This window comes from Nuphar pumila, chromosome 3, assembly GCF_984573655.1.
Source record: "Nuphar pumila chromosome 3, dmNupPumi1.hap1.1, whole genome shotgun sequence".
NCBI classification, from domain to species: domain Eukaryota; kingdom Viridiplantae; phylum Streptophyta; class Magnoliopsida; order Nymphaeales; family Nymphaeaceae; genus Nuphar; species Nuphar pumila.
Genome location: NC_143251.1, coordinates 4,524,274 through 4,549,248, shown reverse-complemented (window position 1 = coordinate 4,549,248; position 24,975 = coordinate 4,524,274). Strand labels below are relative to the sequence as shown.

At 40.2% G+C, this 24,975-nt stretch overlaps 1 protein-coding gene across 1 annotated transcript; it reads left to right on the top strand.

Annotated features, from left to right (window-relative positions):
• The first annotated feature begins 4,257 nt into the window (after positions 1–4,257).
• LOC149841700 (putative LRR receptor-like serine/threonine-protein kinase At4g37250) lies at positions 4,258–7,374 on the top strand. Its single transcript, XM_090001120.1, has 2 exons — positions 4,258–6,181; positions 6,374–7,374. The coding sequence occupies exons 1-2, from the start codon at positions 4,576–4,578 to the stop codon at positions 7,060–7,062; spliced, it is 2,295 nt and encodes a 764-aa protein (XP_089857246.1). The 5' UTR covers positions 4,258–4,575; the 3' UTR covers positions 7,063–7,374.
• The last annotated feature ends 17,601 nt before the right edge of the window (positions 7,375–24,975 follow it).

Genomic DNA, 24,975 nt, shown 5'->3' with positions numbered 1-24,975 from the left:
GTCTTGTTTTTACAGCTTTATACCTTACCTATGCTCAAATTTACTGCCCTTTTTTTTTTTTTTTGTGGTCAACTTGGATTTGGAGCTCTACGAGGGGAAGGCAAACATATGTTTCTTTTTTGTTGAGCTCAACGGAACTTCTTTCATCAGGAAACGGATCTCATCATTTGAAATAGGATGGGTTCATCATACATTTCAATCCTAGCCATTAGGCAGAACCATCCAACCATTGATTGGATGGTTATGATTGAATGTATGATGAAACCCATCCTATTTCAATTGATGGATCCGTGTTCATCATCGACAGCACATTGGTAGGCATCCGGTTGGTAAAAAGTTGAAATCCCCCTTGTCTATAAGGGAGCACACTAAATTTTGCCTTCACAGTAAAAGATACCACCTGAGGATTTTGAACTCGTGACGTCCCCTCATATTATTGACCGTCATAAGTCACTCTTACCAGATGAGTGAAGCCCTTGTGGGGACCGTTACTGAGACTAGGCAGAGAAAAATGTTTTCACTCCCCTTTCTGGTAGGCACAGTTAGTGCATGTTCATCTTATGTTGGAATGTCGAAAGTTCAAAACCCAATGGTATCTTGTATGCTGGTCCGGGTCATCCTAATAACCATAGTGACAAATATCATGAGATTTATGAAAATCTTGCGATAATAACGCGAGAAATTGCCTGAAAGTTTAAAACGCCAATTTCTTGCGAGAATTTCAAAATATCATGAGATTTATGAAAACAACATAAATACCATGATTTAAACACAATATTTACGTTTTAAACAGCTATTTATCACGAAAAAATCATATGTTTTTATTTTTAAGCAATTTTTATTAATATTTTCTTATAAAAAATGTTTTTTATATTTTTTAATTAATTTTTTTATTGCCGAGATTTTGCCCCAAAAATGTGAGATTTATGGAATTTTTTCATTTTCTCGCTAGTTTTTTGAAAAACGCAAAATTTCCGATAAAAACGTTTGTCACTATGGTCCTAACCCCATTCTAAACTATCAAAAATAAAAACAGAGAGAATTTTGTAATAGATTGAAACTCTTTTATTTTCTCACTTTTTATCGGTAAACTTAAAAAATTAAACTACAATATGCAAAAGCAACAGAAATAAAGGTAACAACTTACATTTGCAGCCTGAAGGTTGAGAATCCGATGCAACCATTCCTTGTCTACGACACTCTTCAGTGGACTTCAGGTGGTGCAGGACACGATTCCGCGTTCAGGTTTGGAGTTAATGATATAGGTCCGATTAGCTAAACAGGTTCGACCCATGAAATTCAATACTATATGGACCTTATTCTGATTTAGAAAAATTTCATACCAGACCTAGGTTCGAATAGGGTTCCGATTAAACTTCTTTATTTTCAATATAAATTATGAAAAAATAAAATTTGATGAGTCTGGTTTGTGCTATATGTAACTGAAACCAGCTTAGGCTGTGTGCCCACAAGAGTTCCACCTTCCTGGTTAGGGGCAACTCACTGAACATGGGACAATTACGGTTCAAAATCTACGGAAGGCGCGCTTTGTCGCACCGCCAAAGCTGGTTGTACCTCCCAATGAGCAGGAAAGACCTCAAAGATTTTACCAACCCAAGGGCTGCCAATGTGCAGTCAGTGATGGGCGCAGTGTTGGTTGGACCAGCCAGAAAAAAGAAAAAAAAACTGGCTTGATTGTGCTTAAACTAGGTCTGGTAAAGCAAGAGCTGGACAAGATCGAAGCAGGGAGTATGTCTGGACCCTTCTGAGTCCGGTGCTGATCCGATCCGTTGAACGCCCATACCAATTAGAAACCCATGACCAATCATTTTAGTAAAGTCTTGGCTGTAATTGGATCAACCCTGTCAAAACTAAAACACTATTCCCGAACATGGTTGTCAAAACTGATTTGATGGGTCTTACTTTACCCACAACGTCATGTGTCATGCAAGATTTGACAATGGGACCGAAAGCATTTGGGTGTGGGACTCTGGACCTAAAGTTTGATAAAGTTGCCTAATTAGCATGCCCCTAAAGATCCACGGACACCAGATCTGGCATGGGATTCGACTTTTTTTTTCTTCGACACAAAATGACATAAAATACCGTTTTGTGGATCCATAGAAGAGGGTCCAACCAGAAAACCAAGGACATAAGGTTCTGAGATATGCAATTCAAGCCATCGTCACAAATCTTCTTCTCGAAAAAAAGTGAGGGAAAATATCGTGATATTTTGAAAAATTATGTTTTCTTGAAAAAAATCTTAAAGAATATCAGTATATATCAATATATAAAAAAAGGCAAAAAGTACTTCTATTTTGTTAAAAACATGATAATTCTAAAACGAAGTAAAGTGATGTTTTGAAATTATCACATCTTCTGGGTATAATATTGAATTTTAAAAATATTGTAATTTTATCTCTATATTTTCAAAAACTCGACGATGTTTGTGGTTTTGGTCTTTTGTGGTTGGACATTCATTAAGGGCGTTTGGCTCACATTCAATTGTATGCACTCAGGTATTGACCCAACAGGAAATAAATGCTACAAATTTCCAAATGACATAAATACCATCATCATGGTTTCGACAATGGGTTGGATGTAGACCTCAGATTATGGAATCTGATCCGGTTCATAATTTTAAACCTAGCCCAAGTTCATTTTAGGTTTGAATCAAGCATATGTTAATGTGAACCAAAACTTGAATGGCTTCCCCTCGTAAAAAGGGGAAAAAAAAATTGGGTTGAATTAAGATCCAAGACTGCTCACCTAATAAGCCTACCCGGTTGAAAGATTAAGAATTGCGGGTAGTAGATTAGTCACAGAAAGTGAGGGTAGTTATCGTCATAAAATTATAGTACTGCCCCTATTGAGCCCTTTTATGGAATTTTATTTGATGTAGTTCTTTTACAAGAAAAAGCAAGTCCAAGTAGCATTTTAATCATCACAAGGGGTCAAAAACATTATTACCATCTTTCTGAATACTATTATATTCTATTCTTTCTAAGGTGTTCTGAAAATAATAAAGAGATATGCAACCCAAAGTGGCTGAGATGGCCTTCATGTTTAAGAAAATGACTGAGAATATTGCTATCATTATCACTCTCATCTTATAAACAAGAATGACAGTGACAATCATGCTCTAATATTCACTACTTCAAAAACTAATTGGATGAATGTTGTTATAAATGGAGAAGTTGACACAAACAAGGACCGCCTTGGATGCCCAAAACAATCGTCACCCTCATTCAATAGCCCCACTATTATATTAGCATGGCGTGCATTCTAGGGCGGGCTGTGGACAACCCAATGTGCCCTTTTGCGTAAGGTAGGGATCCGATGGTTCATAGTCATCCTATATTTTATTTGAGAAACGTTTTAAACGGAGATTTCTCGGGCAAGAAAATATCGGGTGATTTTTTAACTCCCAAGGAAATAAATAAATAAATAAATATATATATATATAAATAAATAAACAAAATTGTCAAATTTCAATAATTACAACATTTTGCCATTAAAAGTTCAAGTATTGGAATGAGGTCGTGCCTTTTTAGTTAATTTGGATAACAATAACATGGTATTTGGATGTATTAAGCTGCTTAAAATGGGGTAAAAATATCGGTTCTTTTTTGTATTTTAAAACCTCATTGACATATCCTAAAGTATGCTGATATTTGTCGCAAGTGTTTCATCCTCGCTAATAGGTAGAAGTAGAACCAACAACTAGATACACCATAATCGGACTTGGACTTTTGTTGGTGACATCCTAGAACAACAGAATCTCTAGTGACCCCTAGTCTATTAGCATTCATAACCTTTTGTATTCAATTTTTTTGTGTGTGTGTGTGTTGAAGTTGTGGGTGGTTGGATTTTGACCCCCCCCCCCCCCCTTATCAAAACCTAACCATTTATGTGACCCTAATCTTGGCTTAGGTCCCCCAACAACAATCAATTGCAATGCAAAGATGCACTTCAATGAACAACCGGCTGTTCCAAAATCCCAAATCAACCCTAATTAGAAGAATTAAACATGTAAAAAAACTTGGCAAATCCAAACACACACACACACACACGGTGACCATCTGAAAACGGTCTCCACAGGACGACTCCTTTCCAACACCCGTAGCGACAGCTGAACGAAATAGACAGGTCTAGGGCAAAAGAGGCACTTCCAATAATAATAATAATAATAATACCAGAGGAGGGCTCGGTCAGGCCCTTAAAAAGAGAGGGGTGAGCTGGTCTGCTTCTGCTGTCACGCAATACTGCGACACTCTCCGTTCCCTCCCTTCCATGATTCACACTAACTCACTTAATACTAATATTATTCTTTTAAAAACTGTACTAATCTTTGATTATATTAATATTAACACCCTCCTCGTCTCCTGCTCCACGCACACACACACGCACACATTCTCTCTCTATCTCCCTCTCTCTGAAAACAGGTGAGCCGACGAAACCTCAGCAGGGAACGAATTCGGTGAACCACACTCTCCACCATTGCGTGAGGCCAACATTCTTGCTCTCCGGTGATTGGCGAGGTTCTGTCTGTACCTAGCCTTGTCCTGAGCCAAGATGATCTCCGCCGTCGTCGGGGTGGTGGTTCTTGCACTCGCCCTGGTCAACGTCGGGCTGGGCCTGAACGCCGATGGGGTGTCTCTGCTGCCGCTCAAGTACGCCGCGCTCAGCGACCCACTGGCAGTGCTTGACAGCTGGAACTACAGCGACGCGAGCCCGTGCGGGTGGACCGGCGTCGTGTGCGCGCCCGTCGCCGGGGAGACCGAGTCGAGGGTCGTCGGGCTCGTCCTAAACGGAGCTCAGCTCCTGGGCTCGATACCGGACCAGCTCGGCTCCGTCCAGCACCTTCGCCACCTCGACCTCTCCCGCAACTTCCTCAACGGCACCGTCCCTCCTTCGCTCTTCAACGCCGCCGAGCTCCGGATCCTCGCGCTCGCCGATAACGAGCTCTCCGGCGGGATTCCAGCCAACTTCGGGGAGCTCCGGCAGCTCCAGTACGTCAACCTCTCCGACAATGCCTTCGCAGGAGGCATCCCCGCCGCCCTCACCGCCGCTCCCGCGCTGCGCTTCCTCTCATTGAGTAATAATTACTTTTCCGGCGAGATTCCGCCGGGTTTCGGGACGAATTCTCAGCCCCTGGAGGCCCTGGATCTGTCGTCAAACCTGCTCAATGGTTCGTTGCCGTCGGAGATCGGGACCGTACGGTACCTGAACCTCTCGTCCAACCGGCTGTCCGGCCCGATACCGCCGGAGATCGGACGGAGGATCCCGCAGAACGCGACGCTCGACCTCTCCTACAACAACTTCTTCGGGTCGGTGCCGGAGGTCGGGGCGTTCCTGAACCAGAAGCCGCAGTGCTTCTTCGGGAACCCGGGCCTCTGCGGCAGCCCGCTTAAGAGCCTCTGCAGCACCCCGGCGACTCTCTCCAACCCTCCGCCGAACACCACGATGTCGCCGCCGGCGATCGCGGCCATACCGGAGAGCCTGCCGGAGCAGCCGACGGAGAACGGGAGTCCTCAGCCGGAGAAGCAGACGAAGGAGGAGAAGCCGCAGCAGAAGAGAGGCGGTCTGGCTCCCGGAACGATCGCCGGGATCGTCGTCGGAAACTTCACCGCTTTGAGCCTCGTGTCTATGGTCTTCATCTACCGGTACCAGGTGAAGAGAAAGAAGGCCGACGCAGCCGTCGTGGAGGAAATTTCCGGCGACCAGAAGAAGAAGGAAGACGCTGGGAGATGTTCGTGCCTGCGGGCCAGCCGGAAAGGGAACGGCGACGACGACAGCGTCTCGGAGAGCACGAACTCCGTATCGGAATCGGAGGACGAGCTGCGGGATCAGAAACCGGAACGCCTGGTGATGGTAGACTGCGACCCGCCGGAGCTGGAGCTGGAGCGGCTGCTCAAGGCTTCGGCCTACATCCTGGGCGCGAGCGGAACGAGCATCGTCTACAAGGCGGTCCTGGAGGACGGCACGACGCTCGCCGTCCGCCGAATCGGAGAGAGCGCGGTGTATCGGATAAAGGACTTCGAGAACCGGTTCAGGCTCATATCGAAGCTCAGGCACCCGAACCTGCTCCGCCTCCGGGGCTTCTACTGGGGCTCCGACGAGAAGCTCCTCATCTACGACTACGCGCCCCATGGCAGCCTCGCTAGCTTCTCCCACACGAGTACGTCTCCGTTTCATAACTCCTCGATACGACTCGGGTTTCATATCCTGAAAACACATCCGCCGCTTCCTTTTCTGGATATTGCAACAACCATCTGTCTCAAACCGGAACAGATTCCGAGTCGTCTTAGTTCATTATCGTCCTGATTAAATTTCTAAACGCAGCTAATTTTTTTGTTTGTTGGTGAATCAGGAAAACCGGGTTCGTCTCCGATCCATCTGAAGTGGGAGGTCCGGTTGGGCATCGGCAGGGGACTGGCCCGTGGGCTCGCTTACCTGCACGACAAGAAGTACGTACACGGCAACTTGAAGCCCAGCAACGTGCTGCTGGGTCCGGATATGGAGCCACAGATCGGGGACTTCGGGTTGGAGCGGCTGGTCCACGGGAAGGCAAGCAACGGCAGCAATTCAGCCATATACTTCGGGAGCCAGCGGTCGATACTATCCCGGGAGAGCCTCCCGCTGGAGATCACACCGGCAAGCAGCCCGCTTGGTGGGTCCACCAACTACATTTCACCATACCAGGCGCCCGAGGCGCTTCGGACCCTCAAGCCCAGCCCCAAGTGGGATGTCTACTCGTTTGGGGTCCTATTCTTGGAGCTGATCACTGGCCGACCGGTTACCGAAGCCGAACTCGGGATATGGAAGGAGGGTTCAACCGAGGAGCGGAACCGGGGCTTGAGGATGGTGGAGCCGGGGCTCCGATCCGAAGTGGAGGACAACGAGGAGGTGCTGCTGGTCTGCCTTAGGCTGGGATTCGCCTGCGTTTTGCCAGTGGCCCAGAAGCGGCCGGCCATGAAAGAGGTTGTTCAAGTGCTGGAGAGGATCCCCACTACCTCTTCTTTCTTGAACCCATCTTCCTTCTCTTCTTCTCGTTACTGATTTTTCTTGTTGTTTCAAAAACAGGAAAAAAAAAAGTGGGGGTCGGGAGGGAGGGGGGAAAGCACCCGATTTTTCTCTCTGCCTTCTTTTTTGTGGTCACGCTGACACACTGATTAATTGCAGTAGTGGGAGTTTAGTGGTCTAGAGGTTGTTGTTTTTAGATGGAGGTCATGTGAAAGAGAGAGAGAATTAAGGGGGGAGGGTGGGGTGTGGTATAAAAGGTGCCTGAGATTTAGGAGGAGGCTTTGTGTGGGTTTGTCATGTGACCAAGTTGGCTGGTTGTATTTTAGTTTGCTATATATGTGCATACACTCTAACTGTTGGTTGTCTTAGCTGCATGTGTGGGTTGTGTAAGGGTGACAATGGGGCTGGATGGGCATCCCCCCCGTGAGAATGTGTACTTTTGATTAAAGGTATCAATGGGTCGGGTTTGGTTCGGATGTATTGGACCTAGTTTTTGTGTATTAATCCAGACCCTATAAGAACTACATGAACCAGACTCGGTAAAAACCATGTTTTTATTATTTTTACATTGAAAATTTGTGGGTCTTAATTGAAACTCAGGTCAGGTTTGGGTTTGTTATAAAATTCCACAAATCATACCCGGGTTCATGTATTAATCATACCGATCCCAAAGTATTTGATTTGGGTTGGGTCCTGGTATACCCGACCCGTTGACACCCCCTACTTTTGAGTCCAGTATACTTAAGGAGTTCCTAAAGGGAATGTTTCTCTGTCTGAGAAAAGAAAATAAAAGAAAAGAGGGAATGAGGATTTGGAGTGTGCCATTGATTGTTGGAAGGAGTTTTAGTATCGAAATTGTTTTGATCTGTCCATTCTTGGTTTTGCAGTTAATCGACACTGACTGTTCAATGCATGCAAATAGCTTGCGAGCTTACTCGTTTTCGTTATCGTTTCTGAATTTAAGGAGTTGTTGTGGTACCATTGCAAAAGAGAAAAAAAAAAAAACTAAGAAAAACTGAAAAAGAAGATTAACAAGGTTTTTTTTTTTTTCATCAAGTTAGAGAGAGAGAGAGAGAGAGAGAGAGAGAGAGAGAGAGAGAGGTAATAGACATAACTACCACACTAAAGACCATAAAAACGTATAAACATGTCCTGTTCGTGACGGGGGTGATCTCTTCCAAATAAAAAAAATTAAAACAAATCAATAAAGTATGCATAAATCACTGCAAATTGCTCAGTAATTTCTAATTTTTTAAGAAACAGTAATTTCTAATTTGTTATAACTGTACGATATTTTTGTTCACTCATGTCCCTCGTCACTCCTTTATAAGTAGGTTAGATTAATAGGGATAGAAGCAGTTATAAATGGGAACACGAGTTTTTGAAAACAATTACGATATCCCATGTAAGACGACTTTTTTTTATTGTTGAGCTTTTGTTAGGCAAACCCCTACCGGTTACACAGATAATTTAAATGATTATAAAGCCTCTTCTATTTTGATTATTGCGTATCGTAGTGTCTTCACTCTTGTTTTTTATTTTTTCTGTTTGAAGGTAGCTGGGGGTGACAACCATGAAATCCAAGGATAAGGATTTTAACTTTTCTATTGTGATGATAAAAAAAAAAAATGATGTTTGGGAGCACCCGTGAAATTCATTCATGTATTTATAAAATGCATCCTGTTTGATGCAATCGTGGATCCAAAATCAGATCTAAATCAAACAAAGAAAAAGAAAATCAAAGGGTGATGTGATTGAGATTCAGGATTCAATTGGATATTTAGGATTTAAGTTTAGCTTTGGATTTGCTTTTGTATTCAGATCTTATCCAAGAACCATTGCTTAATTATGATTTTTTTCATGCTGTAAGTACTTGTTATAAGATTTTTGAAGGGGTTGATGATTGAAATTTCATACTTTCTTTGATATATTTATGCTTTAATTAATTATCTTATTTTTCACTAATCTTGCTTTGGTAGTAACATAACTTAATTGTTCCTCAGCGAATCGGGCAACCGATTTGCGTCATGGTGCCTAACCCCAGCTTTCTCTGTCGAAGAAAAAAGAAATAAAAGTAGATTAGATTAATCGGGATAGGAGTTATAAATGGGAATTTTTGAAAAAATTATGATATCCCATGTAAATAATATTAAAATGATTTAAAAAATTATAAAGCCGTATTGGTTGCTACAACCAGGCAGTTATTCATACCAGTGGGGTTCAAACTTGCAAAGGCCAATCACATGGTGACTTTCACAAACTGCTCCCACCAAACAGACCGGCCCCTCGTTGGTGGCTAAGAGGGCATTTGATACGCCATTTTTGTGCAGCTGTTCATTATGAATTGTATATAAGGGGACTAGGGGTGTCAACGGCCTGGTTTACCGGGACTCGACCCGAACCAAACCTTATAGGGCCAGGGTATGGTGATAAATAAGAATACCCAATTAAGATCTGGGTCTAGATCCGAAGGTCCGATTAATACATGGACTCAGCTATAGATTGTAAAATTTTATATCAGACCCAGACCTGGCCCAAGTTTCGATTAAGACCCACAAATTTTCAATGTAAAAATGATAAAAAATATGGTTTTACCGGGTTTGGTTAATGTAGTTCTTATCGGGTACGGCTTTTCCTATAGTGGACCCGATTAGACCCTGGTTCGAACCCGATACCATACCTAAAAATCTGGTCCAAGTCAGGGTCCAAACCAAACCCAACCCATTAACACCCCTACACCAGAGCAGTGTGACAAATATCGCGAGATTTATGAAAATCTCACGATAATATCGCGAGAAATTGCCTGAAAGTTTAAAACGGCAATTTCTCACGAGATTTTCAAAATCTCACGAGATTTATGAAAAAACATAAATATCGTGAATTAAATGCTATATTTACGTTTTAAACAGCTATTTATCGCAAAAAAAAATGTGTATTTTTATTTTAAAATATTTTTTATCAATATTTTCTTATAAAAAATAAATTTTATATTTGTTTGATTTATTTTTTTATTGCCGAGATTTTGCCAAAAAAATGCGAGAATTATGAAAACTTTTCAATTTCTCGCAAGTTTTTAAAAAACGAGAATTTGCCGTTTAAAACGTTTGTCACTATGCACCAGAGTAACCTAATGTATCTCTACGACGTTGACTACTTTTACAATCTGTTCAAAATCTTGTTTGGCTCCGAAAACAAATGCAAACATTATTATCAGGAAGGGAAGGTCCAAAATCCTAGGCTTGTTATGGGCCAATCTTCAATGTTATATATATTGGTAACTTGTAGCTGAAAGTCTTGCCAACCCTTTCAGGGGAAATGGCACGAGTTTCCTGCCCTGAGGCCCACACTGCTGCCATTATAGACGAGAGGGAGGTAAGGGGTTGGAATTTCTCCTCTCTATAGCTTTGGTGTTTGTTTCATCTGTGATGGGAAAAGTTTACACTTTTCCTGTCAACTCAGCAATTTCTAATTTAATAGTTCATGATTTGATGTATTTTGCGACTTCAACTGAAACGATTTAGATAATATCCACTACCATTTTAGGAGTGATGCAATCATGGATCAGTAATCAGATCCAAATCAAACAAATAAGAAGAAAAAGAAAAAGAAAACCCAAAGGTGACGTGATTGTGATCCAAGATCCAATTGGATTAGTAGTTATTATTTAAGATTTAGGTTTATCTTTGGATATGCTTTCGTATTCAGATCTTATCCAAAATCCATCACAGAGTTACGGGGTTTTTGGGATTTTTTAACAGGGTTGATGATTGAAACTTGATATTTTCTTTAATTTATACTTTAATTAATTATCTTATTTTCCATTAATCTTGCTTTGGTAGCCTAAATTCGTAGGAATAACGTAACTTAGTTGTTCCTCTGCGAATCAGGCAACCATTTGCATCAAGGAGCTTGTAATAAAGCAAGCACCACCCTAGTCAATGGAAAATGGTAAATGTTAAATTTTCTTCTGATTGTAATGCTTTGAGAGCCAGCTAGGAAAAGCTGAAATACAGAAAATGACTTGGATCTTCAAAATTATGTAAATATCCAAATCCGTGCAGAAACCACATTGTATGGAAATACATCAAGGAGATTGATGAACATTATATGGAAAAATCTTTGTAGAAACCACCGTATCCGTGCAACCTCTAGTCTATGTCACAGGGGACACATCATGGGACATGCCATTTTGTGGCGTGTCCCTGGTGGCACAATCAGACACGATCGGACACGATGAGATGGATACTGACATGTACAGATATTATTTTTATATTTTTAATAATATTAAAATGTCAAAAATATTTTTTAATGATAAAAACCAAAAAATCTGTACTCCAATGCCTTGTTTTTAATTGTCGGATTTGTGTGTCATATCACATTGCGTGTCCGATCATACCCTTACCTTTCTGAGAGAGTCTCTATTTGGTACTTTTGCTGACCATTAGCAATATGAAGTGATTCTCCCAACACTATCCATGTTTTCTGCCAAACGGTTATTCTCGTCCTTTGAGTTATCCATGTTATTTTGAAGATTCTCTTAGAAGTTATTTTGTTTATTTTTAATTTCAAACAAAAGAAAAAGTGTGGTGACTCCCTGAGGGCAAGACGTAACAGGCCAGTGATCATAAGTATGACAGGCAGAGCCAGCGCCTCTAGGTATCTGATCCTGAGGGCCGTTTCTCTGTGTAAATATAAAAAAAACAAAAGAAAAGTTGAAGAGAGCTATGCAAATGATTGAATTTTTGTTTTTTTGGAGGGGAGGGGAGGAGGTCCAGCTTTAGTACTTTTCATGAGAGGGATTATTTGTCATTCTTGTCAATGACAACCATGCTGCCGAAACCTAGTGAATTGGATCAGTGGTCCATATTAATGGTGTATGTTTGGCATCATGTGAATTATGGAATTCATGAATTCCAAAGTTAGTACTGTGCAAAACATAATTGAGTAGTGAACTTTCAAACGGTTTTTTGAAACGTAAAACGCTGTTTTTTTTAATGCCAAAAAGTTTATGGGAAACATGTTTCTCATATTTAAGAAACAAGTTTCCTCTTGGGATACAGGTTTTTCATGTTTGATTTTATTCATTATTATGTTATTTAAGACTTTTAACTCTTCAATCAGAATTGTTGCTCGATAAATGTTGCATTTCCTAGGTTCCATTGATGCCTTGTAGATCGTGAGAGGAATTATGTGGCATTTAGCCTAGCTAGGTTATGCCTTCTAGATTGTGATAGGATTTAGAAAGATAAACCTCTGAAATGGTTCCCATTGAACTGTAATCTGTGTAGGTCTGCCTAAACCCAGCTTGCCAATAAAAAAAATGATATTTAGACTTTCCTTCTTAAATGTTTCCCATATGTTTCTCTATTGGTTTTTTGGTTCATTTTCTGGTCAATTCCCATTTCACATGCCCTTAAAAAACCTCCGGAATTTGTTTTCGGTTTCCGTCTCCCTTCCTAGTGATCTTTTTGAGACTCTTCATTTTTTTTTATGACAAGGAACCCTCACCGAAGCAAGGAAAACCCCTAGTGGGGCCCCACAACTACCCTGCCTTACGTGGCCCACCTCTAAAAGCTATGAACACACCCATGCGCCAGCAGGGTTTGATCTGGTGCCTGAGACTCTTCATTAGTGACTCCCATTTGTTATAGACAGTTAACATAGATTCACATGGTTGCCTATATCCCTTCAAGGTTGGCACTAACAATCATCAATCATCAAGTACTGCAACTTGCTGTACCAATGGCTTACCTGTCATCTCTTAAACTGTTTGGTGATTTGTATCCAATGGAAAATAGATACTATCAAGAGAAAAGGAAAGTTGGGTCACAGAGGGTTGGCAAGGAAAATTATGGAAGTTGGCTTGCTAATTGCTCACTGGCATATGAAGTGAACAGGGTGCACAAATGGGCATACATCTATTGATTACCGAAATAATTGCATGCTTGGAAGATAGAGTCACAAGACGTACCACCAACAGGGGCTCCACGTGGTTGAAAGGAGTTGGCAGTTTGCGTCTCCTTGTGGTGGGACATTGCAGGTTCAAACCCCACTGGTACATTGAATAATAACTGGTGGGGGTCTGCCGGATTGCCTTTCAAAAAATAAAAAAGACGTAACATCACCTAATAGATGGGCTAGGTTGTAGATGAGCTTTCACTCTCATAGAGGGGATAGGGAGTAGGAACCAACTTTTTTTTTTATCTTTTTTATAATAAAGATGAGAGAATAGGGTGTAGGGACCACTTGGTTGCAGAAGTTGATGGGATAAATAGTTATTTCCCAAAAGTTCTATCTTTTGGAAGTTAGCTTTTCTCACAATTTTAGGATTCTATTGGGAAGCCGGCTCTTTTCTCACTAATATGTAAGATGTGTTCTTAGCGTCTTTGGATTCAAAAGTTGGGGTGGAATTGGGATCCGATTACATTTCATTCAAAAACAGGGAAAGGAGGATTTTCAGGGATCGGCATTCCGATTCCCCCCAATTTCATGAATGCAAACACACCCTAAGAGGGCGCTTGAAAGGCAGGATGCAGGACGAGTGCACACCACGCCACCTAAGCTGGGCCCCATGTCCCGCATCAAACGTGGGACATGGACGTTGCATCCTGGATGCGACCAGTACACCTTGTTTGGAAAGGTGGCATTTGGGGGGAATTGATTGAAAATGAGTTGGAAGGAACAATTGAAAAATGGATATAGAATGAATTGAAAGAAAATGTTTGTTTGAAAGCACCTTGCGAGAGGTTTCAAAATGAACCAGAATCTTTTCCAAAGAAGCATTTGGCAATTATCCCCTTTCTGTGAAGGCATCCAAAACAATGATTTGGAAGGATTGATCATCATCTATGTACTAGTTAACACGCTTTGGATCAAAGTGGTTAAATGAGAAACTGATTTTTATATTATATAAAATTAGGGAGGACAGACAAATTACTCATAAACAAAATCTGTTGTGCTATATCCTGTCGATCAGGTAATTATTCAACAGATCCAAAACAATGAAAGCCATTAAACATTTATACTAGATCAATATAGACATAAGTTTTATAAATGTGCTTTTTGTCAAGAAAATATGAATCGTGCCTATAAAAAAACAGAAAAGATGAGCCGCTTAGTCCTGCAAATATTGGGTAGTAAAGTAACATAAGTGGAACCCACCCAGCATTTTAGCTTAAGGATACACAGATCGATTGTGACCAATGCCTCAACACTCTAAATCCGTTCTCACTCGTTCAAGGTCACCGTTCATTGGCTTTGGGATCTTTGATTTTTCTCATGAAAACAGTGCAAAATCACAGAAGTGACACCAACACTGATACAAATGAAGGATATAAATGATAAGACGAAACCCTTCAAAAACCACTAACTGAGCATTGGACATGGACGTGCAGCAAAGTTGACTCTCAGAGTTGATACCATGTCAGGGTTTGTTTAAGCTACTGTTGATGAACAATGGAACATGATATTTGCCTAATAGAGATTAAAGGAATTATTAGTGCTTACCTGTTAGCAGAATGGCGAAACTATTCAGACATGCTACTGAAGAGATGAAGCTAACCACAATATTTTATTGGAAAAAACCCATCTTAGAAAGTGTTTCTTCAGTCACTGAAAAACAACTACAACAACAACAACAACAACAACTACGCCTTCATCCCAAAACAATTGGGGTCAGCGATATGAACCAAAAAAGAAATTCATTTTGGGTCTTCCACATGAATCCTTTTCCTCCAATCATTTCTATCCAACGCCATGTCCTCGGTGAGGTTCAAAGCATTCATATCCTTTCCTATCATCTCCATCCAAGTCTTCCTAGGCCTACCCCGACCTCTTTTAACTAATATATTTTCCCATTTCTCCAACCTTCTAACTGGAGCATCATTAGGCCTTCGCCGAATATGTCCAAACCACCGTAAACGATTCTCTCGCATCTTATTTTCAATGGGTGCAACACCTACCTTCTTACGTATCTCTTCGTTCCGAATCTTATCTTTTATTGTATTTCCACACATCCATCTAAGCATCCGCATCTCAGCTACACTCATTTTTTGAATATGATGTCTCTTGGCAGCCCAACATTCCGTACCATATAGTAAAGCGGGTCTAATAGTCACTGAAAAACAACTGGCTTCATAATTTAAGTTCATGGAGAAAAGCCTACAGAATCACTAGACCTTTTTCTCTTAGCCAAGTTGATAGAGAAGAGCCTACAGAATCAGTAGACCTTTTTTCTTCTTAGTCATGTATTCTACTTTCAACATATGTTAACAGTCTATCTATCAGAAAAGTGAATAAACAGTACTATCAGGCAGAGCTAAGAGCCTAGTCTCTTATGCATGCTCAAACTGAAGGAATCCGCACCTAAGCATTACTAGGAAATCACCTCAACTTGACCTAGCCAAGCATTGAACATCGATCCTAGATCACAAGCTCATAACATTTATCACAGCAAGACATACTGGAACAAGATGTCATTCAACATGGATTCATCAATCCTTGCTGCCACCTGAAGAGAATCCTGATTCTAAGGATTCCACTAGGCTACCATCTACATCGACATCAGACATCTTCAAAATAATAAATAGATTCTCTTGATGTGAAAAGAAAAACAAAGAGCCATGATTATGTCCCACCTCCACTAGCCAGATCAAAACTGCTCATGTTAGGAGGCCCTCAATGAAAATAAGATCAGATATCTAAGGTGGAAAAATCACCAGATGACACAAATAGATGCTTCTCACACTAACAGGAACCTTCAACAGGCTAATAAGAAATATCTGAGCTCATGACTCAGTTCAACAACCATGGCTCATAGAGGTCTGCCACAAGAGGCAGCCATTTATCGAACCTTGTCTTGATAAAGATTACAGTAGTGAGAACCTAAAGAGAATGCTGCACTTTTTTTCTTTTTTCAGTTTATTTGTCATAAAAAGGTGTTTCGCTAATCAAAGTACTGTGACAAACGTTCAAGAATATTGCAGGGCCCCTTCATGCCATTTATTGTTGTGATGCTATCAGAAGTGCTACACTTGGAAATAGAAGCTTGAAGCCACATAATGAGCTTGATCACAGATTAGATGCTATGTTCCTTCCTCAAGGTAGCTAGGAATGGCAAAGCAGATGAAGCTAATACGCTCATGTTATCTGAGGGGTGTTCTGCTATACATGATAGCTAGGAAGCAGAAGCCTGTGGTGGATCCTACAAGCAACAGATGAAGCTAATACGCTCATGTTATCCGAGGGGTGTTCTGCTATACATGATAGCTAGGAAGCAGAAGCCTATGGTGGATCCTACAAGCAATGCCTCCATGGCCATGCTGCATGGCTTGTAAAACATCTCGATTCGCTAAATCTTGATTTAGAAAGAATTTTTCTAAACAAGACCTTTAATAGCTCTTGCCACCAGATGCGCTACGTAACATTCACAATGTGAAGAGTTTTCATGAATTTGGGAAGCACGCTAAAAGGAAAGACAAGGTTAGCAGCAAAGAAGCCTTCAGAAAGCTTCAACAGAAGAAAATGAAAAACTCAAAAACACAAAAGAAACAACTGCAAAAACATTTGAGAAATCCATTCAATGGAATTTTTGCATATAGGGGCTTTAATCAAGGTGTATGGGTTCCAATCTCCACTAAAGGAAAACTCATCTAAGAAGCATAATCCAAATTTACTTGAAAAATAAAACATCCTCAACATTTTAGAAGTTTCATTCAAGGCAGGCATGCAGGCACACACACACACACACTGTTCCAGGACAGAAAGAAAGTAATAATGCTGTTCTAGGAAAAATGAGCCAATCTAATCAGCAACAACTATGAATCATTTCATGTTGTTGCATATATAAATCTTGCATCGGATACATTTACATAAGTCTTACCATTTCTTTCTTTCCAAATCTGCCACCAAGATGTTCAAGACCATCTCCAAAACATATACGGTTTTTCCCCAATTTATATCCATCTTCCTAAGATAATTACGATGTTTTCCCAATTTATATCCCATCTTCCTAAGATAATTATGATGTTTTCCCAATTTATATCCATCTTTCTAAGAAAATCTCCCCATGAGATACCCTCCCTTTAAGTTTTTTGTTATGATGAAGAACCCTCACCGAAGCAAGGAAAACCCCGGATGGGGCCCCACAACCACACTGCCTTACGTGGCCCACCTCTGAAAGCTACGGACACACCCGTGAGCCAGTGGGGTTTGATCCGGTGCCTTCATCTCAGCACCCTCACAACCACCCTGCTATAAGACACCCTTCTATGATCCTCTTCATCCAACCAATCTGACAAAAGAGATTACAAAAGGAAAATGTGCAAATACATGTAGCACTAATTCTAGAATTTGTTCAAGCATAATATGCAGTGATTCATTAGATGGTATCATCTAACCTGTGGATTGCTTGTGGTTAAGAGGTTAATGTTATCAGACCAACAAAGCAAATAGGATGGCTACCAACACAGGGACCCCTCTCTCCAAGTAACCTTTCTTAGGAGAAGGAACATCAAAAGTTCTCACAAAGGCATGTAGCAACATTCAAATGAGACTAAACCATTCTTGGTACCAATATATCTTATGTGCTCCACCTTTTTTCAAACAAGGGCTGTTCTCTCGAGAAAAGTCATGAGGTCTTTCCATTCATTGAGCTCCTTGTCGAAGGCCCCAACAAAATATAATCCATCATCATCCTTCATGAAAGCAGTTTATAGCATTCAAGTTGATATCATAAGCACAAGAGGCCATACATCGGAATCTCTCTTCAATGGTTTAGTCAAAAAACACAAGTCCCATAAGTAGACTCTCAATCCATCCACCAAATGCTAATAATGATTCTCTCAGAAACCAGCAATAGAACCTTCCTTTCTTAAAAAAAAAAGCAATAGAACCTTCCTTCATGCTGGAACCATTGAATATAGAGGTGAATTATTTCCATCACCAACGCAATCCTTGTTAAAATGGATGTATTCTTTGGTGTGTGTATATATATGTATGTATATATATAGTTATATATATATATATATATGTATTTATTTATATATAATATATATAGTTATATATATTACATATCTTAGTCAACCAAGGTTGACTAAGTTCTACCCATTGGATTAGCTCCAATGGCTAGAAGGCTTCTCCTTCACACCTTTAAACTCTCTCTCTTCTCCCTTCTTGTGTCTATATATATGGGTGGGTGGGTGCCTTTGTAAAGTGAGAGAGTGATGGGTAGTTGTAGGGTTTTTTAGTGTTTGAGTGTTTGTAGTGAGGTTATTTGTAATTTTGCATTTCTTTTTGTATTATTTAAATTTCATACTTAATGAAATTATTCTTTTTATAATTCTTGCATTCCATTGTTACTTCTATAGTGAGTATGTATTCAAATATATTGTATTCTTGGTTCTTGGTATCCATTCCAGAGTGCATCGGGATTCATGCATGTTTCATGACAATCTTGTGACATCATATTTGTCATACAAGATATTTACCTATGGTTCTCTCCTATGCTGAAAAATGATCCACCATCTTTTAGTGATATAATGACCTGGTTAAAATGGTATATCCTTGTATACAACCTTTACCCATATTCATTCCAAAGAAATGTCTTAAGCTTCTCATTGTATTTTTTATGACTCTTTGATGCATAGGAAAGGCAGAGGGAGGACAGATTCAAGTAAAGTTACTCTACGTATGGAAAAAAGAGTAAAGTCACTCTTAGATGTAGAAAACAAATAATGGGTCAATAGAGACTAAATTTTTGATATATTTTATCTTCAATTTCCTCCCATAATTTTCTTCCAAACGAGCCATTGAAAATGTATATCTCAACCTAGGCACCGACTAGCCGCCGGGATAACAAATACCCTCTCTTTTGTTGTTGTTTTTTGTTTTACGATAGTTGGGGGTGAGGGTTTATAAACTCTCTCTCTCTCTCCTCCGTTGCCCTCTCTAGGTATGCATCTCCCCCTTCCTCCGCCTCTTCTTCTTCTTCTTCCTCTCTTTCTCGCTTTGTTTCACTTTCTCTCTCCCCCCTTCATCCGCCTCTTCTTCTTCTCTCTCTCTCTCTCTTCCCCTTCCTTTGCCTCATTTTCTTGTTCTTCTTCTCTCCCCCTTTCCCCGCCTCTTCTTCTTCTCTCCCTTTCTCGGCCTCTTCTTCCTCTCTCTCTCTCTCTCTCTTCTTCTTCTTTTTCTTCTTCAGTCTCTCTCCCCCTTCTTCTGCCTCTTCTTCTTATATCTCTGTTTTTGTCTTTTCCTTCAACTTCAATCAATTTTTTGATTTGCCGAAAAGGTTAATATGTTGTTAGTTTTCTGATTAATTTTATGTTTGATACATGTTTGTTGTTAGTTTTAGCATTTTATTTTAAGAATTTAGATTTTTTAAAATTATTTGGCATTTGTTGATAGTTGTTTGCTTTGCTTATTCAATTGTTTTTTAATATTTGGACAAGTTTTGTAATGTTCAACATGTTTTTTTGGTCTATTCTTATTGTTGATTGATTTTATGTTGTATACATGTTTGTTACTAATTTTAGCATTTTATTTGCATATTTTTTATATATATTTTTTTCTTTTAATTAAGGTACCGACTAGTCCACCTAGTCTTCGATTAGGCTTTTTAGGGGTCCACCGACTAGGCATTGCCTAGTGCTTTTGACTACATAGATTACCTTGTTGTACACGTCCCATCATATATATAAGAACATTATACAATAATACTTCTGCGCATAGGGGAAAATACAACACACTGGGGAAGCGAAAGCAGGAAGAGATTCGAGAAGCGAAAGCGGGAAGTGAGGCACTTTCAAAATTTTAGAAAGCAGGAAACGTGGGATGACTTAGAAGTGAATCAAGAATCATCTCGAAAGTGACCTAGGAAGTGAACCGGAACCCACTTAGGAAGCGAGGGGGAAGCAAAAAAAGAGAAAAAAAATGTCCTTACACAAGTTACAATGTTAACACGCCCACGCCCCCTTCAAACTGAACATGGTTCATTTGTGATGACCATAGATAGCTTGCATTTAAGAAGCCAATGTCGAGCACAAGTTAATGGTTTAGTAAAGAGATAGGTTGTGTGGTCATCACCCTTGATAAAAAGAGACTGAATCTCCTTGATTTCAACTTTCTCCTGTATGAAGTGTTTATCCAGTTCAACATGTTTCATTTTGCCATGTTGAACAGGATTAGAGACAATGACAATGACACTTCTATTGCCACAAAACAATAGGGATCTAGTGAAAGGTTGTCAGATAGAGTGAAGAAGACATATCCAAAGAGTAACAGCTACCATGGCTCTATATTCTGCTTCACTGCTAGATCTTGCTACAATTTGCTCCTTACGACTAGCCCATGATACAAGATGACCAACAAGAAAAACTCCATACCTGGTAACGAATCTTCGGATGATGGGATCTCCAGCACAATTAGCATTCGAGTAAGCCCATATGACAAGGGAAAATTTTGTGTTTTGCTGGAATGTCTGCTATACACTAGGCCATTTGTAATAGTCCCCATAATATAGCACAATATTCTCTTTGTTGCCTCCATATGACTTTTCCTAGCATAAATTGAGAAACCTGGTCTACAGCAAAAACCAAGTCTGGGCGAGTGAATGTTAAATATTGTAATGCCCCAACTAAGCTACGAAAAACACTTGGCATATTAAGGACCTCATCATTTGACTCTTGCACTGCCAATTTAGTGTTCACAACTACTGGTGTGGATACGGGTTTGCAGTCAAGCATACCAAACCGATTAAGAAGTTCAAGAGCATACTTGGAGTGAGTTAAAGTCATGGGTTGATCCTTGTCAATTTCGAACCCTAAAAAATATCGAAGATTGCCCAGGTCTTTTATATGAAACTTGGAGTTAAGAAACCTTTTTAACAGCGCTATCTGGAAGGTAGCATTGCATGTGATGACAATGTCATGATGGAAAAATAAAGAGTAATCACATTGGCTCCGTATAAACCCAAGGCTGCATAGAAAATTACTAAAGGTTTCAAACAAATGCTTGCATCAGTCCATAAAGAGCCTTCTTTAACCGGAGCACAGTAGTCTGGGGATCTCCTTGGGCATATTCGGATAGATGTTCCATATAGACTTCCTTGTTAAAATGTAGTGTCTCTTATATATATATATATCAAAAACAGATAAGGGTATTTATGTAAATTCACATATTTTACGCATATTCTCATTTGAGAATATGTTGTATTTTGTTTTTCTATTCTTTTATTTCATTGTATTTTTCTTTTTTTCTTTTTATTAAATGTGATGTGACATGGGGGGACCACTAATACATAGGATGGAGCCCCCCTCCAACGGTTAGATTTCTAACCGTTGGAGGGGCTCCAACCTATGTATTGGAGCCCCCCCCCCCCCCCGACTCCAGGGGTGAACCCCTTTAGGTTTCTCCATGCTTTTGTAAAGCCCCTTTTGGGATTTCATATATTGAAGATTATATTTTTTCATGCCTTTGTGCATGTGTATTCGTGCTTTTGTGTACTTGTGAGCGTTCTCCTTTGTGCCTTCATGCACCCTTTGTGTTTCAAGCTTTGTGTTTATACACAAAGTCTCTTTTTATAGAGATTTTCACATGGTATCAGAGCAAGGTCGTTTGGAGAAAGAAATTGGTGTGGTTCTTCACAATATCGAGTGCCTCAAAAAGCGTTCCTTCAATATTTTGGTGATTGGCGTGAAGATTCTTCTTCATCCCATATTTTAGAAGATTACTACAACAAGTAAGATTAACTCCGCCTGTGTATAACTGTTTAGTTATATATTGTCGGTCCCAAGCCCGGATAAAGGAGGAGGGTTGTGGTAGGCCATTGACAGCCAGCATAAAAACTTAGTCATACCCCATGAATATGAACCAATATGAGAATTTCGTTGGAGCGTTCCCTACTGAGAGACGCGCTGTACTCTATAGGCCTGAAGGCAGTGATAAATGGGCAAGGGTTGCTAGGTCATCGCCCGGAAGCGACGCGTCACACCGGCGCCCAGGTGTGGTGTCAAATAGGCAAGGGTTCCCTCACTTTGTTGGACGGGTGGGGGTAAAGAAGTTAGTCCAAGACCATAAAATTAGGTTAGCCACTTGGAACATAGGGTCTTTAACTGGTAAGTTGGTAGAGTTAGTAGATGTTATGTGTAGGAGAAAGATTGATATTTTATGTCTACAAGAGACCAAATGGGTAGGTGAGAAAGCAAAAGTGATAGAACCTTAGGGATATAAGATTTGGTACACAGGAATAAATAGGAATAAGAATGGAGTAGGGATTGTTATTACTCGTGAGTTTATAGATAATATAGTTGAGGTCCGTAGGAAGGGTGATAGGATTTTACTTATTAAATTAGTATTAGGTACGGATATTATTAATATTATTAGTGTTTATGCACATCAAGTAGGTTTAGATGATTCCATTAAGCGTCAATTTTGAGAAGATTTAGATGGAGTAGTGCAAGGGATATCTTATGGAGAAAAACTTTTCATCGGCGGTGACCTTAATGGACATGTAGGCATTAGCAGAGATGGATTTGAGAGTATCCATGGAGGCTATGGTATAGGAGAAAGAAACGAAAGTGAAGAAAGGATTTTAGATTTTGGTTTGTCCTATGATATGATCTTAGCAAACACTTGGTTTAGGAAGAGGGAGTCTCACCTAGTAACATTTAAAAGTGGGGTTAATACGAGTCAGATAGATTTTTTCCTACTTAGAAAGAGAGATAGGGGTTGTTGCATCGATTGTAAGGTTATACCGGGAGAAAGTGTAGTTACACAAAATAGAGTCTTAATTTTAGATCTTAGAATTAGACAATGCCGCAAAAAGGATAGACATAGGATAGATCCTAGAATTAAGTGGTGGGCCTTGAACGAAGCTAAACAAGGAATGTTTGTAGAGCAGGTAGTTAAGGAAGCTGATTGGTATCTCGAGGATGATTCAGAATCAATGTGGAATAAGATAGCGGGTGACATGAGAAAGGTGGCTAAGGAGGTATTGGGTGAGTCCAAAGGCGGTGCACCACTAGGTAAGGATACATCATGGTGGAACGAGGATGTCAAATTAGCTATTAAGGTTAAAAGAAAGTGTTATAGAAATCTAAGAGTCGTGATAATGAGAATTTGGAGAAGTATATGATAGCAAAGAAGGAATTTAAAAAAGTAGTTCGAAACGCGAGTGATAAGGTATATAAGGAGGGTTATGACAAGTTGGATACCAAAGAGGGCGAGAAGGATATTTATAGGCTTGCAAAGATGAGAGACAGGAAATCGAGAGATCTGGGTATGGTTAGATATATCAAAGATGAAACGCAAAAGGTTTTACTCAAAGATGAGGTGATTAAGGAGAGATGAAAAGATTATTTTGATAAGTTATTTAATGAAAGTCATGCTCAGGATCTTGGAGACTTCTCCATTCCTTTTCATGAGATGAATCGTGACTTCATGCGCAAGATTCAAAAGAAAGAAATTGCAGAGGCTTTGAAGAAAATGAAATCAAGAAGGGCAGTTGGCCCAAATGGTATACCTATCGAAGCTTGAAAATGCTTGGGAGAGAAAGGTTTAGAATGGTTGACAAATCTTTTTAACAAGATTTGGCGGACAAATAAGATGCCTAATGAGTGGAGGAAGAGTACTTTGGTGCCTCTATATAAGAATAAGGGTGATATACAAGATTGCACGAACTATCGTGGTATAAAACTCATGAGTCATACTATGAAACTTTGGGAGAGAGTGATTGAGTCTAGGTTGAGGAAGGTTGTCATGATATCAGAGAATCAATTTGATTTTATGCCTGGAAGATCAACTATGGAAATTATACATCTTCTTAGACAACTTATTGAGAGATATAGAGAGAGGAACAAAGATTTGAATATGGTTTTTATTGATTTTGAGAAGGCATACGATAGAGTACATAGGGACGTTCTCTGGTGGACAATGATGAAGAAAGGTGTTTTTCTCAAGTACATTAGTATAATTAAAGATATGTATGAAGGAGTAGTAACCAATGTCCGCACTTGTGGAGGGATGACAACCAATTTTCCTATAACGGTTGGGTTACATCAAGGATCTGCTTTAAGCCCTTTCCTATTTGCTATAGTGATAGATGAGCTTACGAGATCAATTCAAGAAAATGTGTCGTGGTGTATGTTGTTTGCTGATGATATTGTTTTGATTGATGAGTCTAGAGTTGAGGTTAATGCTAAGTTAGAATTATGGAGACAGACATTGGAAGCAAGAGGTTTTAAGTTGAGTAAGAGTAAGACAGAATATATGGAATGTCGGTTTAGTAAGCAACGAAGTAGTGATGGGAGTGTAGTGAAGCTTGGTGAGCAAGAAATACCGGTGGATGATTGTTTCAAATATTTGGGATCTATCATTCAAAAGTATAACTCCGCCTGTGTAGTTATACACTGCCGGTCCCAAGCCCGGATAAAGGAGGAGGGTTGCGGTAGGCCTGTGACAGCCAGCATAAAAACTTTGTCATATCCTATGAAAATGAACCAACATGAGAATTTCGTTGGGGCGTTCCCTACTGAGCGACGCGCTGTACTCTCTAGGCCCGGAGGCAGTGATAAATGTGCAAGGGTTGCTAGGTCGTCGCCCAGAAGCGACGCGTCACACCGGCGCCCGGGTGTGGTGTCAAATAGGCAAGGGTTCCCTCACTTTGTTGGACGGGTGGGGGTAAAGAAGTTAGTCCAAGACCATAAAATTAGGTTAGCCACTTGGAACATAGGGTCTTTAACTGGTAAGTTGGTAGAGTTAGTAGATGTTATGTGTAGGAGAAAGATTGATATTTTATGTCTTCAAGAGACCAAATGGGTAGGTGAGAAAGCTAAAGTGATAGAACCTTGGGGATATAAGATTTGGTATACAGGAATAAATAGGAATAGGAATAGAGTAGGGATTGTTATGAGTCGTCAGTTTATAGATAATGTAGTTGAGGTCCGTAGGAAGGGT

Coding starts and splice junctions, on each gene's coding strand:
- LOC149841700 (XM_090001120.1), top strand. CDS start 4,576: ATGATCTCCGCCGTCGTCGGGGTGGTGGTTCTTGCACTCGCCCTGGTC. Junction 6,182..6,373: donor CGCTAGCTTCTCCCACACGA/GTACGTCTCCGT, acceptor TTGGTGAATCAG/GAAAACCGGGTTCGTCTCCG.